This window comes from Rhinatrema bivittatum, chromosome 9 (genome assembly GCF_901001135.1).
Source record: "Rhinatrema bivittatum chromosome 9, aRhiBiv1.1, whole genome shotgun sequence".
Taxonomy (NCBI): domain Eukaryota; kingdom Metazoa; phylum Chordata; class Amphibia; order Gymnophiona; family Rhinatrematidae; genus Rhinatrema; species Rhinatrema bivittatum.
Genome location: NC_042623.1, coordinates 20,410,098 through 20,434,623, shown reverse-complemented (window position 1 = coordinate 20,434,623; position 24,526 = coordinate 20,410,098). Strand labels below are relative to the sequence as shown.

At 46.8% G+C, this 24,526-nt stretch overlaps 1 protein-coding gene across 1 annotated transcript in view; it reads left to right on the top strand.

The window, feature by feature from the left end:
* PLXNA4 (plexin A4) overlaps positions 1 to 24,526 on the top strand; it is a 970,847-nt gene that overhangs the window by 846,726 nt on the left and 99,595 nt on the right. The window contains exons 23-25 of the mRNA XM_029615156.1: positions 6,324 to 6,390; positions 11,328 to 11,474; positions 22,439 to 22,598. Of these exons, the coding sequence (XP_029471016.1) occupies positions 6,324 to 6,390; positions 11,328 to 11,474; positions 22,439 to 22,598 (374 nt within the window). The remainder of the gene's footprint in view (positions 1 to 6,323; positions 6,391 to 11,327; positions 11,475 to 22,438; positions 22,599 to 24,526) is intronic.

The window sequence follows — 24,526 nt, the reverse complement described above, 5'->3', positions numbered from 1 at the left end:
CATCCTCGTCTTCTCTCTGAAGGACGGCTCCTTCGTCTCTGGATCTGCGCGCGTTTCTGCTTAGCGCTGGAAGTGGATTCATTTCTTAGTGTTTTAAACGATCAAGCCAGAACTCGTGGGCACCGAGCGGTAACTTTTTTTTATGTTATGTGTCTGCCGTCAGTACTGTAAGTGGGATTGGCAGAGCTCCCGATCTGTGTCGCTCTCACCGTTCACTCTCTTTCTCCACTTCCTTTCTTTCAGGCTCCACCAGGTTTTGATTTTGATTTTTTTTTTTTTTTTTACTATTTCCTTTTTTCTTACTCCATGGCAGCTTTTCTTCTTCTTCCTTTCATGTCTTGTTACCCTTCTGAAGTCTTCTGCCTTTACCACGCGTTTCTCTCTATGCGCCTCCTCTCCCCCACCTTTCATTCTCTCTTCCCTTCCCCTCCGCAGCCTGCGCATTCTCTCGTAAGTTGCCTTCATCCCCTGGGAATGGAAAGGCGGCAGCCAAGGAAAGAAACGACAGAGCCGAGCGGAGGCCGGCGATGTGCCTCGTTCTGCTGAGACGGGCATCGGGGTGGGGAGGAGGGGGGTCCCCCGCCGGGCAGCGACGGAGCACAGCCCCCCCTGGATTGTTATGACTGAGCGTGAGATTTCCCGCCGCGCCCTTTCAGCTTTGGAGTTTGTAATGAAGCCGCCGCTGGGCCCGAGGTCCGCGATTGGCGCCGACCTGCCTTGTACTTATCCCGTTCCATGGAGCGCGGCCGGACAGGCCCAAGTTGCTTTCTCTGCTTCCTTTGTGAGCAGAGGAGCAGCAGAGGAGGTGACCCATCGGAACTTCCCCAGCAAGGCCCGGACAGAAAAAGCTGCAGCTGGGTGTCGTCGTAGAAAACAAATAAAATCAGATCCCGGAAGGCAGCGTTCAGCAAAATAATGAACCATGAAAGACGTTAGTTGCCCTAGTTTCCTGTCACCTAAACAGAATTTTCTACCTCTTCCTGATGCTCCTGATTGAGAGAGAGCGGTTTTAAGCGGTGTACCGCAGGGATCGGTGTTGGGACCGGTCCTTTTCAATATCTTTCTGAGCGACATTGCGGAAGGGATAGAAGGTAAGGTATGTCTTTTTGCGGATGACACTAAGATCTGCAACAGAGTGGACACGCCGGAAGGAGTGGAGAGAATGAGACGGGATTTAAGGAAGATGGAAGAGTGGTCGAAGACATGGCAGCTGACATTCAATGCCAAGAAGTGCAAAGTCATGCATATGGGGAGTGGAAATCCGAATGAACTGTATTCAATGGGGGGAGAAAGGCTGATGTGCACGGAGCAGGAGACAGACATTGGGGTGATGGTGTCTAATGATCTGAAGTCGGCGAAACAATGTGACAAGGCGATAGCTAAAGCCAGAAGAATGCTGGGCTGCATAGAGAGAGAAATATCGAGTAAGAAAAGGGAAGTGATTATCCCCTTGTACAGGTCCTTGGTGAGACCTCACCTGGAGTATTGTGTTCAGTTCTGGAGACCGTATCTCCGAAGAGACAGAGACAAGATGGAGGCGGTCCAGAGAAGGGTGACCAAAAAGGTGGAAGGTCTTCATCAAATGACTTATGAGGAGAGATTGAAGAATCTAAATATGTACACCCTGGAGGAAAGGAGGAGCAGAGGTGATATGATACAGACTTTCAGATACTTGAAAGGTTTTAATGATCCAATGACAACGACAAACCTTTTCCATAGGAAAAAAATCAGCAGAACCAGGGGTCACGATTTGAAGCTCCAGGGAGGAAGATTCAGAACCAATGTCAGGAAGTATTTCTTCACGGAGAGGGTGGTGGATGCCTGGAATGCCCTTCCGAAGGAAGTGGTGAAGACCAGAACTGTGAAGGACTTCAAAGGGGCATGGGATAAACACTGTGGATCCATAAAATCAAGAGGCCGTCAATAAAGAGTGGGTGGCTCGCCAGAATGACGGCTACTGCCTGGAGACAATACCCTTATTCAATAAACATACACATGGTTACTGTGACTCCAACATCGCTCTAAGCTACAACAGCAAGAGGAAATGTGGAAAAAAGGATTTGCACTCACAAAGTGGGGAGTAGCTGGCTTGTTACGGCGGTTACTACCCCAAACCAAATAAGCCTGATACTTCACTTTCAATGCATATCCAGCATAGCTCTCTGCTTCAACGGCAGGGGAGAAGAAAAACTGATACTTCACGCATATCCAGCATAGCTCTCTGCTTCAATGGCAGGGGAGAAGAAAACTGATACTTCACGCATATCCAGCATAGCTCCCTGCTTCAACGGCAGGGGAGAAGAAAAACTGATACTTCACGCATATCCAGCATAGCTCCCTGCTTCAACAGCAGGGGAGAAGAAAAACTGATACTTCACGCATATCCAGCATAGCTCCCTGCTTCAACGGCAGGGGAGAAGAAAAACTGATACTTCACGCATATCCAGCATAGCTCTCTGCTTCAACGGCAGGGGAGAAGAAAAACTGATACTTCACGCATATCCAGCATAGCTCTCTGCTTCAACGGCAGGGGAGAAGAAAAAATGATACTTCACGCATATCCAGCATAGCTCTCTGCTTCAACAGCAGGGGAGAAGAAAAAAGGATTCGCACTCACAAAGCGGGGAGTAGCTGGCTTGTTACGGCGGTTACTACCCCCAAACCAAATAAGCCTGATACTTCACTTTCAATGCATATCCTGCTTCAACGGCAGGGGAGAAGAAAAACTGATACTTCACGCATATCCAGCATAGCTCTCTGCTTCAACGGCAGGGGAGAAGAAAAACTGATACTACAAGCATATCCAGCATAGCTCTCTGCTTCAACGGCAGGGGAGAAGAAAAACTGATACTACACGCATATCCAGCATAGCTCCCTGCTTCAACGGCAGGGGAGAAGAAAAACAACCAATAAGGGCTGAATAACACAGTCTGGGTAAAACAAATAAGCATGGGTGTAGCTTGCTTATTGCGGCGGTTACTTCCCCTACTACCCCTAACTAATCAAGCTAGATATTTCACTTGGTTGCAGCTCCATCAGTGCTCTCTACATTAATGGTGGGGGTGGAAGGGAAATAGAACCAAAGAGCTAAGAGAAACAGATAAGTATGAGAAAAAAATGTGAAGCTTGCTGGGCAGACTGGATGGGCCGTTTGGTCTTCTTCTGCCGTCATTTCTATGTTTCTATTGCAATTAACTTACACCTGCAGGTAAATCACCCCGGCCTACATCATATCCTCTCTTTTCTCCCTCCCCAGATTACTGCTGGTTGTAGAATAAAATGTGCGGTCGCTATTCACGCCTGATGTCAGTGCTTCTGGATTACTTTTGAACACAAGGTTCTGTGTTATCCGAGCATCCTTCCTTCCTAGCTTTAACTTCAGAGGAATATCGGCTCAGTTTCATATTGACATTGGTCCATAGGTTGGGATGTGGCACATGCACACATTTTTGGTCATGTTATCTACCATAACATAGCCAACTTAATGCAAAAATGTCATGTCGGAATTACACAGAAAAATGTGTGTGTGTGTGTGTGTGTACATTGGGCACATGGTCCCAGACAAGGATTTGTTTCTGGCACTGAAGTGATGTGCTTCCTTGCCCCCACCTCTATGAAGTAAATGTACATTATCTTTGCCTATTTCATATCTTCCCCATCTGCTACTTGGCTTTCGTTCCAAGTTTTCACCTCTAGAAATAACCTTAGTGCTAAAGTGTTCTGCTTAGCAGCATAAATAGAGAAGCAAATTAAATAAAGAAGTTGTCATGGCGCATGTACTGATATATCACAGTGTTGTGTCGTCATAATAAGGGCAGCGGTACTGCATGATATATTGCAGTGTATCACAACAGTGCTGTAATCATCAAAGTTGCTGTCCGATATCTTGTGATGTATCACAATAAATCAGTAGAGTAACTCCAGTACTGCCGTGTGATATCTTGTGATTATATCGCAGTGAATCAGTAGAGTAACTCCAGTACTGCCATGTGATATCTTGTGATTATATCACAGTGAATCAGTAGAGTAACTGCAGTACTGCCGTGTGATATCTTGTGATTATATTTATTTATTTATTTATTTATAAATAACTTTTCTATACCGAAGTTCAAATAACAGAGTTAATTATCACTCCAGTTTACATTGCAACCATAAAAACAGTGACAAAGTTGTCTTACATAGAACAGGGGGAGAGAAAAACTTGGATACAGCTTAAGCATGGGGAGTAACGTGTCAAACTGGTAAGAACTGATAAGAGTTGGCGTTTTGGGGTAACAAGGTATTCCGAGGGAGGGGGTAGGAATGAGGGGTTGGAAGGTGGGGGGGGAGGGTAGCGGAGGGTTACCATAGATTTAATGAAACTAATATACATATATTAAATAGCTTAGGCAGCGGAAGAAAAAGTGCTTAGGCATCTGAGCTTAGGAAGAGAAGGTCCGTGGAGGATGAGGCAAGGACGAGTGTTATGGGAAGGCTTGTCTGAATAGTAGCGTCTTAAGCCTCTTCTTGAATGTAATTGGGCATTGTTCCAGCCTAAGGTCCGGTGGGAGCAGGTTCCACTGTTTGGGGCCTGCGGTGGAAAAGGCTCTTTTACTAAAGGAGGTTTTGAATGTAGGTGTTCTAAGAGTCCCTCTTTGCGCTAATCTCAGAGGACGGGTTGAAGTATGAAGTTGCAGGGGGGTCGATAGGTCCCGCGGAGAGATGTTAAGAATGGCTTATATTATATATCGCAGTGAATCAATAGAGTAACTCCGGTACTGCCGTGTGATATCTTGTGATACATTGCAGTGAATCAGTAGAGTAACTCCAGTACTGCCGTGTGATATCTTGTGATTATATCGCATTGAATCAGTAGAGTAACTCCAGTACTGCCGTGTGATATCTTGTGATTATATCGCATTGAATCAGTAGAGTAACTCCAGTACTGCCGTGTGATATCTTGTGATTATATCGCATTGAATCAGTAGAGTAACTCCAGTACTGCAGTGTGATATCTTGTGATTATATTGCAGTGAATCAGTAGAGTAACTCCAGTACTGTCATGTGATATCTTGTGATATATCGCAGTGAATCAGTAGAGTAACTCCAGTACTGTCATGTGATATCTTGTGATATAGCGCAGTGAATCAGTAGAGTAACTCCAGTACTGCAGTGTGATATCTTGTGATATATTGCAGGAATCAGTAGAGTAACTCCAGTACTGTCATGTGATATCTTGTGATATATCGCAGTGAATCAGTAGAGTAACTCCAGTACTGTCATGTGATATCTTGTGATATATCGCAGTGAATCAGTAGAGTAACTCCAGTACTGTCATGTGATATCTTGTGATATATCGCAGTGGAATCAGTAGAGTAAACTCCAGGTACTGCAGTGTGATATCTTGTGTATATTGCAGGAATCAGTAGTAGAGTAACTCCAGTCCTGCCGGTGTGATATTCTTGTGAGATATCGCAGTGAAATCAGTAGAGTAATCCAGTACTGCAGTGTGATATCTTGTGATATACGTCGCAGTGTGAATCAGTAGAGTGAACTCCAGTAGGCTGCCAGTGTGATATCTTGTGATATAGCGCAGGTGAATCAGTAGAGTAACTCCAGTACTGTCATGTGATATCTGGTGTAATCGCAGTGGTGAAGTCGTAGAGTAACTCCAGCTACTGCAAGTGTGATATCTTTGTGATATATTGCAGGAATCAGTGAGTAACTCCAGTACTGTCATGTGATATCTTGTGATATATCGCAGTGAATCAGTAGAGTAACTCCAGTACTGCAGTGTGATATCTTGTGATATATTGCAGGAATCAGTAGAGTAACTCCAGTACTGCCGTGTGATATCTTGTGATTATATCACAGTGAATCAATAGAGTAACTCCAGTACTGCCGTGTGAGATCTTGTGATATATTGCAGTGAATCAGTAGAGTAACTCCAGTGCTGCCGTGTGATATCTTGTGATAATATTTAAGTTTTGTTACTTAGTTTTTAACCTGTTCAATGTAAACCGTTTTTTTTAACATGTTCAATGTAAACCACTAAATGAAGCGATAGTTACCGTTCCTTGTAAACCGGGGTGATATGTATATTATACAGGAACCTCCGGTATATAAATCCTTTAAATAAATAAATAAATAAATATATCACCCTTGATGGGTAGAGTAATGCCTATATTATTGGCTTGACATCTTGGATCATGTCAAAATGATATGCATTTTAATATATCTTTCAATATACCATACAGCGGACCTCAGTGTCTCTTCTCGGCTTGGCTACCTCCCATGAATAAGAATGTTTTTGCCTTCATAGTTTTTCCTTTGGTTGTTTTCAGGACGGAGTCGGTCGCAGAGAAGATGCTCACCAACTGGTTTACGTTCCTGCTGTACAAGTTTCTGAAGGTATGGGGAGTGGGGGGGGGGGAGGAGGTGACAGTGAGAGACGAAAGCATCAGAAAATTTACAGCATGGCCCCTGGTTTAAAACCTGTGCTGCTTTTTGTGACAGATGAGGTCTCTGTCTCACCATGAGGAACCGATTCTTATTACTTCATTGTCTGAGGCCACAAACTGTAATAATAGAGGCAGTGAGGAAGAATACGCCACAGCACATCTAGGCTTACAAGGGCGCCAGAAGCTTGACACAGATTAAGCCAGAACAGGTGCAGAATGAGAGCTGCTCTCTTATTCTATATAAGGCAGACATACAAACACAATAGTCTGGCAACAGAAAAGAATCAAGGTTTCCCTTTCCCCTTCTGATATTTGTCCTTCCAGACTGATAATAAGAGTCCAACATGTTTTTTGTAGGCGTCTGTGCACAGTCACAGCCCTCCAATATTGAGTTGTACTGAGGGTGTGCTGCACTGTTTTGCTATTGGAAGTCTGTGCAGAGCACAGGGTTAACCACATGATCTGCATTTTGCACCTCAAAAAAACAGCAGCGGTGATAAACCTCAGTGTGCGTGTTATTTTTCCAAGTCCAGCCTATTTATTTATTTATTTGAAAGAATTTCTATTCCGTCTATAACAAAGAACATGCCGGGTGGATTACAGCAGCACTAAAAGTCAGCGGATGAATCCGTTCCAGTGCTTTGTGCAGGACGAAGGTCAGACCGCACAGAACGGAAGGTGGAAATCCTGGACGGGATAAATGTGGAATCAGGCGGACCACACCGGGGTAGGCGGCTGTGGTCCCGAGAGCCTCAAACTGGCTTGAATTCCGGGATACCTATAATGAATATTCATCGGCTCTGCCTGCTTACATTTTGGTCCAAGAAACGAGTTCATTTGTGCAATCCCTCGACGAGCTCGTAAAATGACAGCGGTTCTGAAGTTTGTTTAGGAGCAGAGTACCAGCCTCGTTGAGGTGCACATCAATTAAAAAAAGAAAATGGTCGTGTAGGCCCAAAAGCAGGGGCTGTATTTCTCATTCTGGATAGGGAAAACAACACCAAAAATAATTCTTTCCCCTCTGTGACCCATCTGGCGCTGTGCCCCAGTAAATGCAAGTCCTTCAACCCGACATCTCCTCTGAAAGGCAAACTCCACTCAAGAAACCACGCCTTGAGGTTAAAGAGAGTCTCATTCAACAACAGGAATTTTTATTTTCTGGTCGGAGGTTCCAGCAGTCAAAGAAAAAAATGTGAAAGATCTTTGCTACAAAATGGGATCACAGGTTCGGCACAGCAGAGAGTTAGCAGGAAAACAGCAAAAAACCACCCTTCCTCTAAATTTTCACTTTCCGACATAGCCTCACCTCCTACGTCTGCATCGCTGCTGTGATCACCAGATCCTTAGAGCCTTTTTACTCGAGAGAGAGAGAGATGATACTTAATTCTCGCATCTTCCCGCCAATTCGTTCACGTTGCGAGATTCAACGCGAGAAACCCAAGTGGTCCAGGGCGAAACCGGTATCCGGGCTCCGCCCCACCAGGTTGCCGAGCGGCGCTGCCCAGGAGTCCAGTCAGTGAAGTTTGGAAACACGGCCTTGCCGGACCTTTGCCTGATGAGCTGCAGAGAGAGAGAGAGAGCTTCCCCATTCTCTGGCTCCACTCCCAGCACTCACAGGCACCAGTTTATATTAAACCAGAGAGCACTGCCCCAGGGATTCCCTCGCACCTTGTTCCTTAAAGTGGGAAGACAAGCACCACTGCCCACCTTGTTCCAAACCAAACTCCATCCGCCACTGAACCAAAAAAACAGAGGTCAAGGGACGATCTGTAACGTTGCTTTAAGAGCGGTTTCCAGCGGCAAGGACCCGATGTGGGGCCTTCGTCACATTTGCGTAATTTTGGTCATCCTGAAAATCAGACCCGTGTGTCGCGGCGGGGGACCGGAGTTGTTTTACCCCCGGGGATCAAATCCTGCTGTTTTAGTGAATCATGTTAGGGCGAGAACCTCCCGGGCTTGATAAAATTAACTTTACTCCGAGGCATTTTCTTTAAAAAAACAAAAAAAAACTTTTTCTTTTCCCCCAATATTGTGCCACTTATGTCAAAACCGACAACGACCGGATCTTTACTCTGCAGCAGCAAAGCCCAATCCTCTTCTGTATTTTTTTTTTCCCAGTGCCAGGCACCTCCGCTGCCTTGATTTTCATCCATACCTTTTATAACTACATCAGGGCGCCTGCCGGTTGAGCTTTTTTTTACAAGAACATTTTTACCGCCTGTGCCCAGTGGAAATGACACATGAAATAGCGCTAATTAAACAAACAAATAATTAGATGTGGAAAATATATCTGTGCCTGCTTGCTGGAGCTGAGACCGCACATTTCACTCAGAGAACCCAGTGCTAGAGAGATTGATGATCAGATTTATATGGAAATGGACCCAGGCTTATCTGACTAATTTATAGTACGGGCAAAAAAAAACCGGTGCCATGCCTCCCTGTGTTTCCTTCTCCTGCAGGCCTTATATTGCTGCATATGGAATTATGCAAATCCGTTCGGCATTTCTGCTTTGCCGTGGGTTTTGGGAGGTTGGGGGTTTTTTTTAATGCTTTAATTTAGACTGTAACCCTCGCCGGCCGCATTCGCCCGGCTTCTTCCTGGGTCTACGAGCCCGGCGGTCGTGCGCCGTTTCCTGCGTTGTGCCGCCGCGGGGCTGGCGCCTCTGGCTAGAAGACCCTCAGGCCCTTCCCCGTCCCTGCCGTTTCCTGTCGGTCAGCCCCCGCCATCGCTCAGATATATTCTTCACTTTCCCTAACACCTATTTGCCAAAGCAAGAATCGTAAAGCCGGCGATGGCCTGCTCACACATGGCGCGGCTGGTAGACTTTATATATATATATTTTTTTTTTTGCCTTGCTTCCTGTAGGGAAACCGGTCTTATAAGTTTATTGTGTCAGTGTGTCTTCCCCCGTGCTCCCCCCCCCTAAAAAAAGAATTAATTTCTCTTACAGCTAGCAAAGCTCTGAATGACCCCGGTGTGCCCTTGACCCTCCTCCCCCCCCCCCCCGGCCTCTTTTCATTTTCCATAGGGAAACGGGCCAGTTCAGTTCGCTTGAAATCTCTGGGGGCGCTCCGTGATGTCATCCTGCATTTTCAAAGCTGCCCTGCCATTTGTTACTTCCGGTGGCCATTAGCCGGCTTCATTTCTTGCCCTAGTTTCCAATAGGGAAAATCCACTCTAACTGTTTGAGGTATTTACTGCACAGAAATTCACAAAATAAGCGTAACCCTGTGGAAAGGAGGGCATCCTGAAATGTTCACGCTGTCTCCTGACACGCGGAAGGGGCAATCGTCAAACGGCCACCGCCGTGGCAAAGATAAAAAGGGGGTCGATTTTAACTGCTTTCCTTATCTGAATTTTCCACCAAACCTATCGGGACTCGGTTGAAAATCGGACTGAATGTAGCCAGGCTGGATCTGGGCACGACCTCGTCACAGCAGAGTTTTGGGTTTCTGCCCGGGTTCCCGTTGCAACATTCTGGAAATCGAACCCTTGTCTTGATATGGCTGGCTTTGAGAAGCTCAGATTTGGATTAATGGGGAACGATTCAAGTATTGACTGCATTGGGCTGTGGGGGTGGAGATCTAAGCTGGACTGAGCCGAGATCCTCAGCGGCTGTTATTCACTGCTTATGATTGTTATTGCTGCTGATGAGTAATTAGAAATGTCGTCATGTATCTGATATTGTTCTATTTTTTTTTTTTTTTTTATCATTTCTGGGTTATTGCAGTATTTGCCAAGTAGTCTTTCTGTGTGCTAAAACTTTCGGTTTTAAAGGAAGTTTGGGGGTGAAAAGTCGAGCCCGCCCTGACCGGGAGGGCAGGATTCAGCTGCCGCCAAAGTCGCAGCGTACAGTTATTCTGAAATAATCGAGCAGATCTGGTACAACCTCCCTCTGCCCCCCTGTCTCCTCGGCCTTGCTTCGGAGCTCTGCTTGCAGTGAAAGAGCACCAGCAAACCTGCTTAACCCAGGCACAAGGAGGAGAAAAGCATTCAGCTCACCTAGCATTCTCTCCCGTAGCTGGAGTCTTCCTGGAAAGGCCTTGAGATGAGACCTTCCCCTCAGCAACTCGTGTGTGTATGTGTGTGTGTGTGTGTGTGTGGGGAGGAGTTTTCAAGGCTGCCTGTATAACACGCTTGGAGAAATGGATGACCCTGGTGGCCAGAATCACAGAGCGGGCACCAGGGTCATCACTTCTGTGGTCACTTGTTGAGACCCCTGGGCAAGTCACGTTTATCTCCTGTTGCCTCAGGGACCTATTTACGCTGTCAGCTCTCTGGGGCAGGGACACATTGATGGTGTAGGTAATTGGTTATAAAGCACCCTGGTTTAGGGAATTCTATAAATACCAAAAATAGGATCAGATTCAATCAAACCAAAGAGAATTACAGGAGCAAATTCATTGCAGCTTACCTCTTGCAAAAGGCTTCTTTTCCATGCCAGAAGACGGGCCTGTAAGACGCAGTTGCTTGAAGATAAGCTAATTAAGAGGCAGACAGATGCAGGAGCAGTGAGAATAATCTCTCCTCGATTATTTGTGTTTTCTTTTTGAAAATGGTCTTCTCTATTTGCTAGTAAAAATAGGTTTAGTGCCACTGTGCATGCATCTTTATCCTCAGTAGGGGTAAGGTGCGTGTGGGGACGGGTCCGGGCAGGGTTTGGAACTACACGCGCGCTTCTGAATTTTCAAAAGCAATATTTGTTGTGGATGGCACCCGAGGGCCAGATCGAAAACGCTGGGTGGACTTAATTCCAGCAGAACGCCGCGAGCCGCTTTGTGAGTTCCAAGCCCTGCAGGTCTCTGTAATACTAGCAGTGACAGCCGGCTGAAGGTAGATGCCAGGTGAGGAAAATAACCGTCTCCCTTGATGTTTGTCTCTGAAAGGAATGTGCAGGAGAGCCGCTCTTCTCCCTGTTCTGCGCCATCAAGCAGCAGATGGAGAAAGGTCCCATTGACTCGATCACCGGGGAAGCGCGTTATTCGCTGAGCGAGGATAAGCTCATCAGGCAGCAGATTGACTACAAGACGCTGGTAAGTTATTCCAGACAGGGACTGAGCGCCGCACCCCTGGCTGCACGATGTCACCACGAGGTTGCTGAAATACAGCATTGCGTGCCTTTCAGTGCATGAATATGCGTAGGGAGGCAGGATCCAATGGGGTCGAGCGGATCTAGATCTGCTCCATATCTGTTTTGCCTCATTTTCTGATAACAAAGTATGTTGTTGGTCACTGCATAGGGTATGTACTCATGTGCCAAGAAATACTGGATGGTGGGACAGTCACCAGCCAACGTAGGGGTCAAGTCGCTCGAGTGAATGAGGGCCTTTTACCATGCGCGCACTCTGCATCTCCAGAATACCTCATGCTAACCCTCCCCTCTTCCCCGTCAACAAAAACATGGATCTCTGTGCCCAGATTCCCCCCCTTCAAGAACACCAATATGGGGATCTGAGCCCGATCCACCCCCTTACCTGTCCCCTTCAAAGACGTTAAAAGTCCTTCCAGGCAGCCATCCCCCCCCCAGTGCCACAAAAGGAAGACGCCAGATCCATCTGCCAGCCGTCCCACAAAAGTAAACCTTGGATGTCTTCTGGGGAGAGCAGGGGGATGCTTGGATCATGGCTTCACAGTCTTCACCCTATCCTTGTACATAGTTATGTTTCTTAATTTTAACTTAACTTAATTTAATTTAATCAATTGCATTTTCTAATTGTTTTAATTGCTTTATTTGCATTGCATTTGTTTTTTCTCATGTTGCCTTATGTGCCCGTTTTTTGCTCCTTCCATACTTTCTATTGGTTCTATGTACCCCCCTTCCCCCTTCCCTGTTCAATGTATTTTCCATTCTTTTGTTCCACTGTAAACCGATCTGATGTTTCGACTAATATCGGTATAAAAAGTTTCTTAAATAAACAAATAAATAAATGGCAATGATGATGATTATAGGCGGTGGGGGTGAATCATTTAAAACCACTCCCAGCAGCCTCAGTAAATTTAGTGATTCTTTCATGGAGGATAATAAGGGCTCATGAGTCAATTATCACTCTATTTGCATATTTTGCATGCATCTGCCCTAAGTCGTTATTGCCTTGGCTTGCATGCTAAGTGACAGTGAGCTTCATAGTGGTTGTCACGTTAATCATTGGGACGCGTGGTGGTGAACATTTGTCCCCTCATTCGGTGATTAGAATGCTTCGGTGAGCATTTTCTCTTTGGCCAGTCACCGTAATGCTGTATCCTGGGGCTCCTTTTCCTTCGGATGCAGTCGCTGAAATGCTGCACACGGGGCTCATTTGCCTCCTAGCCAGGCGCTGTAATGCTGCCTCACGTGCACAGCATCACCATGGCCCGTCTCGAGGCTGCTGCTTCATGGTGTGTTTTTTGGAGCCGCCACGGCAATAAGTAATGTACCTCGGCAAGGGAGATGATTGTCTCTGTTATATTTGTCAATGAATGCCTCCTCGTTAGATAGAAAAAGGTAACAACACAGCCTTGCCTGATGCGAGGACTTGCAGTGGAAGACACGCTCCCCTGCACCTGGGATGTGCCTTCGGTGCATCCAATGTAGTTTGCTTGCAAGTGAAAACTGTTGAAGGCTGAACCTGGAGAAACAGGAAGTAGTTCATCAGCTCAGCCTCCCTAGAGGAGACTGCAGTAGGCTGGAATTCGTAAAAACTAAAGATCCTGCCAGATTTTATGGGGATCCTTGGAGAACCTGCAGACAGCTTTGGCTGCGTAAAAGGAAGAGACTATAGGATCGCAGCATAGAAACACGGAATAGGCCCCCTGTAGTGCACCTCTTTTTCCTTTCCTGTTGCATGACCACACACCCTGCTTCCCTCTGCGCTGGTCCCATACTTTCCGGATCAGGGATATTCAGCAAGACATTTATCGCACTGATTTATCAAGCTAAGGGGGTTATTTTCTAAACGTTTATCGCATGCGATAAGGCCCTAACGCACGCGATAAACCACGATTGCACGCGAAAAGGAGCTTTTCGCGTGCAATAGGATGTTAATTAGCTGGAGGGGAGGAGTCGGGGAGAGGAGGAGTCGGGAGGGGGAGGAGTCGGCTGTGGCACTGCTGCCGGCGATAACGTGAGGGACATTATCGCCGGCAGTAGCACGGCGAATAGCAACACCTTTTACGGTGGCGCTATTTGTGCGAAAGGCTGCAGCCGGCCGCACCGTGGCCGGGGTGCGAACAGCTGCGGCCTTTCGCCGGCCCGCCCCCTTTTTCATTGGATTCATCATTCTGCGAAGAATGATGAATCCAGCCCTAAGTTTGGCTTAGGTAAATGATCCCGTCTATATTTTTTGAATATTGGCCTTTAAGAGCCCAACTTCCAAAAACTGCTCGCGTTCGCCCATTTATGCATCTACATGGGCACATGCAAAATTGCTACCGTATGTTATATTCGGCACGGAAAGGTTACGAAATAGGAGAGTACATATGCGTGCACAAATGTTCATGCGTATTAAAACCGCGAGCTGCGCAAGTTCAGGCTTATCCGGATAAGTGCTGTTTTATCTGGCTAAGAAGCAGCACATAGCTGGATAAGTCCGGAAAGCGCTGCTTAGACGGACAAGTGGTGCTTTTCAGACCTCTCCGGCTATGTGGGCCTCTGCTGCTTAGCCGGATAAATCTGAATATAGCAGATAAGTTCTGCTACCTATACCAATAAGTTCAAGTTTGTCCATCTCAGTAGCGGGAAAGGCGCTACTTAGCCAAATAAGTTGGAAATTAGCTGCATAAATGTTAGCAACTCATGCACCCGCGTATTTTGTATTTTACCCCTTGTAAGTCAGCCTCGATTTGCGCAAATCATGGGATTTTATGCCACGCGCGCCGCAATGAAATAACCAGTGTTACCATTTAGTCTGCCAGTTTGCCCAGTTCATCTGCTGCTCATGCAGACCCTCCTGGTTCTTCATCCTGAAGCCCCCTCCCATTGCACTCAGACCCTCTACCCAGCCATAGATTCCTTTAACGATGTTTACAATCACTTCCACCAGGTATTGAACAGACTTAGGAGCGTTCCTTTGGCAGGTTGTAAAACAGCAACTTCTGTGCATAAACGTTGGCCGCGCCCCTTTCTTCCGTGCACAAAGTTACCCGTGGTCCCCCATTGCAAGTTTCAGTTTTGAAAATAGCATGTATTCGGATATGTGCCATTTTACGCACGCCAGTGCTGATCTTTATTTGTGCAACGTTTGAAAATTCACCTGTAGGTTTATAGTGCTGGAACTGTAACCCCCTTTCCCCCCAATAGGTGCTGACCACACTGGTATGCTCCCGTCACCCTGTGCTGAATTCAGTAATGGTTCAGTCAGGTGGCAGTCCGAGCACGCTCCAGAAAATGGTGTCATCTCTCTCTGGAGAGTTCTGCTGGAGTGCAAGGCCGTGGATGTCTCTCATGCAGGCCCAGAGGACTCAGCTCCTTGTAGAGCGAGTGTAAGCTCCAGGGATGTTATGAAAACAACCCTGACTGGAACCCTCCTAATTCTGAGATCTACATGCAGATGTCCCGACGTGAGAATTGTCAGTCCTGCATTGCATTGTTAGGCAACGAACCTTAACAGTGAGATTTGGGTGGCAAGAGAGGTTAAATACCAGAGTTAAGCATCATCTATCAAGTTTATCAGCAGTTCAGAGGGTTAACAGCTGTAAAACAAAAGTGCCATCATTGATTAATTATCCCCCTCTGCTGTCCAAGGAGCTGCAGTGTTTTGTGTTTGGGTCTGTGTAATAAACAAGATGGTTTGAATTCCAGCAAGAGTGCACACTGCCAGCTCTTGAGAAACTGCTGCAGTAAACACCAGAGAGCATGGGATGAGCACGGGGGTCTCCGAGGGAGCGAGGGGATTGTTCAGCTGAGTAGTTGGTAGGGAAGGGCAAACTTGATAGGCACATGGGTCTTTTTCTGCTGCCGCGTTCCTGGGTTTCCAGGAAAGCAGGGCAATACCCGAGGGCTGCTTCAACAGCCATAAGACCTTAACGTGAATGCATTCGCAGACCCCAGGTTACAGGTTCCGCCTCATTTTAATGTCTCTTCCCAGCTCCCGCTGTCGCACAGCTTGAAGAATATTTCTTGCATTTGTGCCGAGTTTGGATGCAGGCAGTGGGTCATCGCCTTGCTTTACCAGCTCCACGGAGGTGCGGTGGAAGGATTGCGTTGGTTTCCTGCTGACTCTGATTCCCAGATAGCAACAGTCAGATAAATATGTGAAATAAAGGTGGAGGATAAATAAAATAAAAAAAAAAAAGAAGAAGGGGCGGGAGTGAACTGGAGGAAGCCGAAAGGAAGGGGAGAAAGAAACAGACCCGAGGAAAGCCGAGAATTTCACGCTGTTCAGGAGGTGATCAGAACCAATGGCAGGTAAATTCTGCAGCTTGGGTGTCCGTCCAGGCTTCCCTGGGGATCGCCGTGGACATCTTTGGGCCTTTGCATTACTTTCTGCCTCCGTTGCACGGGCTGCTCGTTCCTTACCTGGCCAGTCAAGAGTTGCAGCGCTAGGCAGATTCCTTCCCCAAATCTGATTCTTTGCAGTTCTCCTATGCACAAAACAGGTTCACCCATCGGGTAATTCCCCCTTCTCCTCCTTCCCATCCCTCTGTGGTTTCCCATCCAGACTGCGTATTATGCTTTCTGTGGCAAAGAAGATGATGGTGTCCGCTCATTAATCTGATGGCAGTTCAGTTAATGCCTGGGCGGACGGATGCTCTGTGCTGGCTTCCTTGTGCTTCCTCCCGGCTGGGGGGTTGGTTGCTGCCACTTGTAAGAAGGGAGATGATAACTAGGAAGAGCAGGACAGAGCTGACCCATGTGACATTCCTTTGAAAACATACAAATCGTCCTCCCGGTCACAAACTCACCCGCTTAGCACAGAAAATTCCTAGGGGTAGGGATTAGAGGGTGAAATCCAGGGATCAAGTAGTGTCACAGTATAGCAGGGCAGAAGGAAAACTAGGAACCATGACCACCAGTACGTGGTGACTAAAGGATCTCTTGTACTCTCCTCTATGCTCCAGTGCTACTCCCTCTTCCTCACCCTCCAATATTACAACCATTGCATTCGTACATTTCTAGTGATAAACACTGAGGTGCGATGACGGATATGTGACAGATAGAAAGATGAACCTTGAGGGCGTACAGCACGTATTTCCCTGGTCCCCAAAGGGCTTACAGTCAAAAGAGCTCAACTTTCAACCCCATCCACAGTGCATTTGTGCACATAATCGAATGCATGGAGATTAATGCTAATATTTCATAAACTGCGTGGCAGGAGCTGCACACAACATAAAATACTCATATTTCTGCTTGGAAAGTACCCACATAGGTTTCAGTACACATAAATATTTCCAAGGCCTTCTCTATCCATTTTACAGACATATTAACACATATGTCATGCCCGAAGTAATCGTGATACTGAGTGAATAAACACCCAGAATTAATCACAGAGGCAAGTATTTTAGAAAGTATGCGTGTATAATGTTTTAAAAATACTTTCAGACGAACTCGGAATCACCAGTTCACTCAGTCCATCTCTAGTTCATCTAAATCCTCTGGCACGTCACCCTGAACCTCCACTAATTTACCCAGTCCTCCCATGCAAAAACTGCAGACGACAGGCTGGTCCACTGTCATTTGCGTGCATCAATTAAAAGGTCTAAAAGTGTTAGAATAAGTTTGGTAATACATCTATGCATATAACTCTTATAAAATAGCAATTACCCCATCCTGGATCTACCCTGCACTGCCCATTCTTTTCCCTTCCATTAAAATGTTCACATGAAATAAAAAAGTATGCACATGCTTTCAACAGGTATAAAATAGTATATATCTATATCTATATCTATATATGCATGTACTGTATGTGGTATTGTTATGTGTGGAACCCCTTTGAAAACTCACCTTTTAAGCTTGCACCTGAAGAAATGGAAGGGAAAGGGAATTGCCCAAGGTCAGTAGGAATGGCCACGGCCTTTGAACCCTGGCTTCCCTGGTTCACTTAACCTCCAGGCTGCTCCGCCACGCCCATCATCAGTTGCTGCTCTGTGGCAACCACAACGGCACATCGCGGAGCTCACCCTTGCTTGGGTGGTGGTTGCGGCATGAGGTTGTGTCATTTTGACTCGCCCGCCTCTGCTGCACTGAGAATGTGACAAGGGAGGTACGGGACTGCTGGGTTTTTTTTAATTGACAGCAAAAAAAAAACGTTGGCTGCAAAAAGCCTCCAACGCTCCTTATTTTTGGCGAACATGTAACTTCACTTCTGTAAACGCCCCAGTTCTGAACACAATAAAATGGGGTTCGGCGACTGCGGACGACCTCAGGAATAGTCCTAGTATTGCACGTTCGCTGAGGAAGCAGTTCTGAGTCGGGCGAGATTCTGCTGCGAGGCGCCGAGTGCACAAAGGCCCTGCAGAGCTTCCGACTGGCTTTTCTTTCTTTCTCTTGTTCATTATCTCTTAGCTCATATTTATATGCTGTCTTACCAGAAAAAAAAACAGGCCACCTACGGCAGCTTGCATTATACAGTCTCAGGTACATGTGGAGTAAAAAAACAATGGCGACAGCTCGAGAGCTTCACAGCCCTGTGAGCCATCGTGGTGCTGCGCGAGCTGGGGTGGAAGGCAGAGTTAGCGCCCGGCTTTCCAAACTGTCCCCGGCGTGCCGCCTGCCCATGTGAGGTGGAGATTCAGGGTAGCATTTTAGGAACTGTGTGGCAAGAGTGCTCGCTTTATGAAACGTGGTGTATTCCTGCCTCAGGGATATGTGCGTGGGTTTCAGCGCACGCGGATATTTCTTATGCAAGAAAGCGCACGCTTTCCCTTCCGGTTTAATGAAAGGGCGCGCGCTTGTCTTACACATCTGATCATTGGAACGTGTGCGCGTGTAGCGGGGGCTTCGTGTTACCCCTCTGAATTTCCTCTGGTAGCTAATAGGGGGATTTTTACCGTCTTGTAAGGCCACCCCCTAAGATTTTCTTTTTCCTGCCCAGGGCGCTAGGATTGGTCCCAGCTCAGGCTTTCTGGAAACCCCTGTCTGAACACTAGCACTGCGGGTGGAGGTTTTCTTTGGTTGGAGTAAGATTCTGTTTTGGAGAGAAGTCGAGTTTTGGGGGTTTTTTTCTCTGGTGGATCCCGGTTAGGCCTTGCACCGGTGGGGATTATTCAAACACAGAAACCCTGCTATAAAGCCTTCTCAGACCTCCAGGGCTCTGCCTTGCCTGGATTCTGCTTTTTAATTTACAGTAAATAAAAAAAATTTTCGTTGAACCTCACTCCAAGACTTTGCTTGTTTCTTCCGCCTGAGAACCAGGCTGCTGAAAACCGCTGAGACCTACAAGCGAGTGCCATGAAATGAAGCAGCACAAGACTGCGCAGGGTATCCACCCCGGACCACGGCTTCCCAGGTGCTGACCACGGCAGAGCAGTTGTAAGAAGAACCAGTGGTCCGGGACGGTGAATGTGGCTCTGGGACAAGGGGGTTACAGGCGTAATAAACCTGAGTTATAAGTGGAGGCGTGCATGTTATAAAGAACGCTGCTCCTACGCCACTTCCGAAAGCCACTTACTTTTTGTCAACACTCGCAGTCACCTGACCTCCCACTGCTTAACCCCCGACCTCCCACCCAAAACCAGCAGACAAAAGACAAATGCAATTTCACTTCTGTGACTTAATTAGCAGGTGTAAAAGTGTAAAGTCGAGTATGGTAATTTATGCGTATATAGCACCTTCAGAATATCATCTTGTGCATGACTTCTATACCCTACCCCGGAACGCCCATAAATCGTCCCTTTTCCCCTATTAACATTTCCGCACAAAACCCACACGTAAGCACCTACTTGTAATGTTTCCAAAATAGCATTTAGGTGTGTGCAAACTCCATGACATGCTACTTCCATGTGTATGTGTTGATTTTACGCATGCAGCCACCACGTAACGCTTTGAAAATTAAGCCCATAATTAGTGGGAAGTGATTGCTAACACTGCATCATAGGTGTCAGGGAAAACATTCCTGAGCCTTTCCAGGAGAGTACTTAGCGATGCCACGTGGCCCTCCCAAGCTGCAGAATGTTCAGTTTTGCTTGTGAACCCAGCCGCTCTGCTTCCAAGAGCCGTAGATCGCACGTGCGCCGCATAAAAGAGACCCGGACACTGTAGAGCATCAGAAGCTTAGCTGGAAACCCAGCAAATAACATCGAGTGCTCATTTACGGTATTTGGGATTTCAGCAAAGCTTTTGATACGGTCCCGCCTAGGAGGCTCCCGAATAAAATTGGAAGCCCGGGAGTGGGTCCCAAGGTGGTGGATTAATCGGCTGACTGACAGCCCTCAGCGAGTGGCGGTGCATGGAAACCTACTCCTGAGGACAGAGAAGGATGATGAGTGCCCCGAGGATCTGCGGCCCTCTTTTATTCAATATCTTTGTGAGAGGTATTGCGGAGGGGTTGGAGGCGTAGAGTCATGCGTTTGCCGTGCAATAATCCAAAGGAGCTGTACGTGAAACACCGATGTGCACAGACCAGGAGAGAAACCTTGGGGTGATAGTGTCCGATGATCTGAAGGCAGCGAGGAAATGTGGGAAGGCAGTGGCTAAGGGCCAGGGAGATGCTGAGCTGCATAGAGAGGGCAATAACCAGTAAGAAAAAGGAGGTCATTGGCGAGGCTTTACCTGGAGTACTGTGTTACAGCCCCGGTGACCCTATCTCAAAAAGGATAGAGACGGGATAGAAGCGGTCCAGGGAGAGGCAGCCAAAATGGTGTGGGGTCTGTGCCGAAAGACTTGTGAGATGAGACTTTAGGACCTAAATTTGTACACCCTGGAGGAGAGGAGCAACAGGGGAGATATTACACAAGACTTATTAATTTGAAACATGCACTTGTTTGCTGGTTTTCTAGTGTCCTTTAGGTTCTAACACTAGTCACTGGGCTTGTTGGAAACATGGATTTGGCTCCCATAATTCACTCTTGTTATGTGTATTCTTTGCCTAATAGACCTAAGTAGAATGCCAGGATATGTTAGACACAGCAGCGTAATGTGGTGAAAATGTTCTCCCTGAGATAGCAATATATTGACAGTCTGGGGAGGCAATTATTATCCAAGAGGCTGAAACTCCCTATAGTGAAAATGATCTCACCAGGGTACAGAATTTCAGTGACCGGCTATAGTGAAAATGATCTCACCAGGGTAAAGAATTTCAGTGACCGGCTATAGTGAAAACGATCTCACCAGGGTAAAGAATTTCAGTGACCGGCTATAGTGAAAATGATCTCACCAGGGTACAGAATTTCAGTGACCGGCTATAGTGAAAATGATCTCACCAGGGTACAGAATTTCAGTGACCGGCTATAGTGAAAATGATCTCACCAGGGTGCAGAATTTCAGTGACCGGCTATAGTGAAAATGATCTCACCAGGGTGCAGAATTTCAGTGACCGGCTATAGTGAAAATGATCTCACCAGGGTAAAGAATTTCAGTGACCGGCTATAGTGAAAACGATCTCACCAGGGTAAAGAATTTCAGTGACCGGCTATAGTGAAAATGATCTCACCAGGGTACAGAATTTCAGTGACCGGCTATAGTGAAAATGATCTCACCAGGGTACAGAATTTCAGTGACCGGCTATAGTGAAAATGATCTCACCAGGGTAAAGAATTTCAGTGACCGGCTAGAGTGAAAATGATCTCACCAGGGTTCAGAATTTCAGTGACCGGCTATAGTGAAAATTATCTCACCAGGGTACAGAATTTCAGTGACCGGCTATAGTGAAAATGATCTCACCAGGGTAAAGAATTTCAGTGACCGGCTATAGTGAAAATGATCTCACCAGGGTACAGAATTTCAGTGACCGGCTATAGTGAAAATGATCTCACCAGGGTTCAGAATTTCAGTGACCGGCTAGAGTGAAAATGATCTCACCAGGGTGCAGAATTTCAGTGACCGGCTAGAGTGAAAATGATCTCACCAGGGTGCAGAATTTCAGTGGCCGGCTATAGTGAAAATGATCTCACCAGGGTACAGAATTTCAGTGACCGGCTATAGTGAAAATGATCTCACCAGGGTACAGAATTTCAGTGACCGGCTAGAGTGAAAATGATCTCACCAGGGGTACAGCATTACCATGAATGGCAGTGGCTATGGTAAAAACTGGCACCTTAAGATAGCATTAGAGTCTTTGGAGAAATCAATTTATATGGTGCAGAATTACAGTTGTGATTAAAATTATCTCCATGATACAACATTACGGGTCAGGCTCTTGTGAAAATGATTTTCTTGATGTGCCATTGAAGTGGATGACTGTGATGGAAATGATTACCACTGGGTTTCATGGGAATTATTCTTTCATGATAAGCACTGAGGGTAATAGTGACTACCTGTATGATATTGGTATTAAGTCATTATGGGGTGATATTCAGATCTGACCGGATATTCAGTGGCGCAGTCATTCTGCTGAATATCCACAGCTATTTCAAGTTAGCCAGATAAGAATATTCAGCTAAGTTTAGGAACTGCTTTCATGCCATCCTGAAGTTATATGGTTAACTTAGTCGGATAATGCTGAATATCAGAGTTAGCTGGATAGCTGAGTCCACCCCAGAATGCTCCCACCCTGCCCCCAACTTATCCAGCTAACTTCATAGCCCAATAAAAAGTTAGTCGGATAAATGCTGGCCGCTGAGCACAGCCGGATAGTCAAATGGTGCCTGTGTCTGCCTAAGTCCGAACATAGTTAGAGAAATGGCACCGAATATTGGGCTCTGTATTTTTTCTTCTGTTTTTGAAACCATGAAAGTCGCTTGTTGACCTTTGAACTTTGCTATTGTGTGGCAGTGAGGTGCACTATTAAGGAGTAGGTGATGAATGTGAGATTTCCCTGGACCTTCTGACCACAGGGCCCTTCACCCGCCACAAGTTGTTTTAGCCAGCAGTGCTTTTGTGCCTTGTGGAGAGTGACCCTTTGCCAACCTTTGTGTTCCTCCTCAGGTTTTAAACTGCATGAACCCTGATAATGTGAACAGCCCCGAGATCCCTGTGAAGATCCTGAACTGTGACAGCATCACGCAGATCAAGGAGAAGATTCTGGACGCCATCTTCAAAAATGTGCCCTGCTCCCACAGACCGAAAGCGGCAGATATGGACTTAGGTACGTGAGAATTTACTGGACAACTAGATCTGATGCTAACTCTGCTTTTACATTTATGGCAAGGGCATGTACAGGAAAGGAATGCAGCTAATATAGAGGTTTCCATTTCCTCGGAAGGCAAGTAGCTCACAGTCACATAACTGAGTGACGTCACAGATGCTCACCAAAACAAGGAACAAGCAGTTTCAAGAGCTTTCTTTTCTGAGCAGGAAATCCAGTTTCCTGCTTTCTTGCAGGAGAAAATTCTTTTTCACTCAGCGCACAATTAAGCTCTGGAATTCATTGCCAGAGGATATGGTTAAGGCAGTTAGTGTAGCTGGGTTTAAAAAAGGTTTGGAAAAGTTCCTAGAAGAGAAGTCCATAAACTGATATCAGTCAATAAGGAATATTTCTTTATACATTTTATATACCAGCATTCCATATAAGATCACAACGGTTTACAAAAGTAGCATTCATAGGGGCAGATTTTAAAAGCTCTCTACGTGCGTAAAGCCTATTTGCAAAAGCCCGGCAGCGCACTTAAAGCCCCGGGACGCATGTAATTCCGGGGGCTTGAAAAAATGGGCAGTTCGGGGGTGGGGGCGTGGCCAGAGGCCTCTGCAGGGCTGCAGTGCTGGGGGATTGTGCAAGTTACGCCTGCCTGATAAAAATAAAAAGTATTATAGGATTCTTGGGGATTGCCTCCCAGGGGGTTGCTAGGGTCCTGGAGGCCCCCCACCCCCCCACCCCCCGTTTTGAGGTGGACGAGAAGGGGTTTGGGAGCCCTTTTTTTGCTCAGTCCTTCTTCGCCAGTGAGGGCAGACAGCTGGTGGTCCAGTTCCCTAGCCCTGGAGGACAGACGGAGCCTGAGGCCATTGTTCTGTGAAGGGAAGTGGTCTTTTTTTTAATTTATTTATTGTGCTGCTGAGCCTGGTTTAAAAATAAAAAATAAAAAGTTGTTTCAGTTGCTCAGACAATGAGCCGCTGTAGTCGGTGCGTTGTTTCACCAGCCCTTCATTATCACAGCTTGCAGGCGGTTCCTTCCTGATGGCGATCGTCGCACCCGGCGCACCACTGTGATGCCATGCGGGTCAAGTTGCTCTGACTGTGGAGACGCACCGCACGTCTTTCCTGGGATGATAAATGTTCTAAGTGCATCTCTGGGAGAGGGCACTTTGCAGACAGTAGCAACTTTGTCAGGTGGCCGCCGCGAGCCTGCAAGGCGCTCTCATGCGCAACTGCTGGTGGACGACCCATTCTTGCTAAATGCAGGAACGGCAGCCATTTTGTCCCCCGTCACGGCTACTTTGCAGGCTGCAGAGGAGGAGGGGGATTTTCCTCCTCTTTTGTCCCCAGTGCTAAGGGCCTCCAGTGGAGATCATAACGCTGAGGAATTTCATTCAGACAGTGAAGAAGACCAGCTGAGAGAGTCGGATGGTTCCTCTGATATTTCTGCCAACTTTGTTTTGCTCTTACATAGAGCTTATTCAGCCAGGAAGGCCGCGGGATGGCTTACGACTGCGCAGGGAGCACCAGCGCACCCTGGTCCTTCAAAAAGGGGTAGGTCAGCTCAGGCGACAGCAGCCAAAAACGTTAGGTGGATTCCTGGGGTCCCGGTACCACCAGTCTCTGCGGATAGTCTTCTGAGGTTTCAGACGGTGACCATCCACCAGTGCAGAATCCGAACGATGTAGATCCATATTTGGTGAAGTACGATCTGGATGATAACTGTGGCAAAGCCCCGACCATGGAAGGGGATGATCCTAAAGTGGTGCGGCTCTTCCATAAGGAGGAGTTGAGTCCTTTGACATCCTATGTTCTGGAGGAACTGGGTATAAAAATCCCGCAGGACGAATCTGATGAGGAGGAGGTGGATCCTGGTTATGGATGGCCTCTACAATCAGCTTTACTATCCGTCTGGGACCCGTTGTCGGAGCAGTTTCACCTGC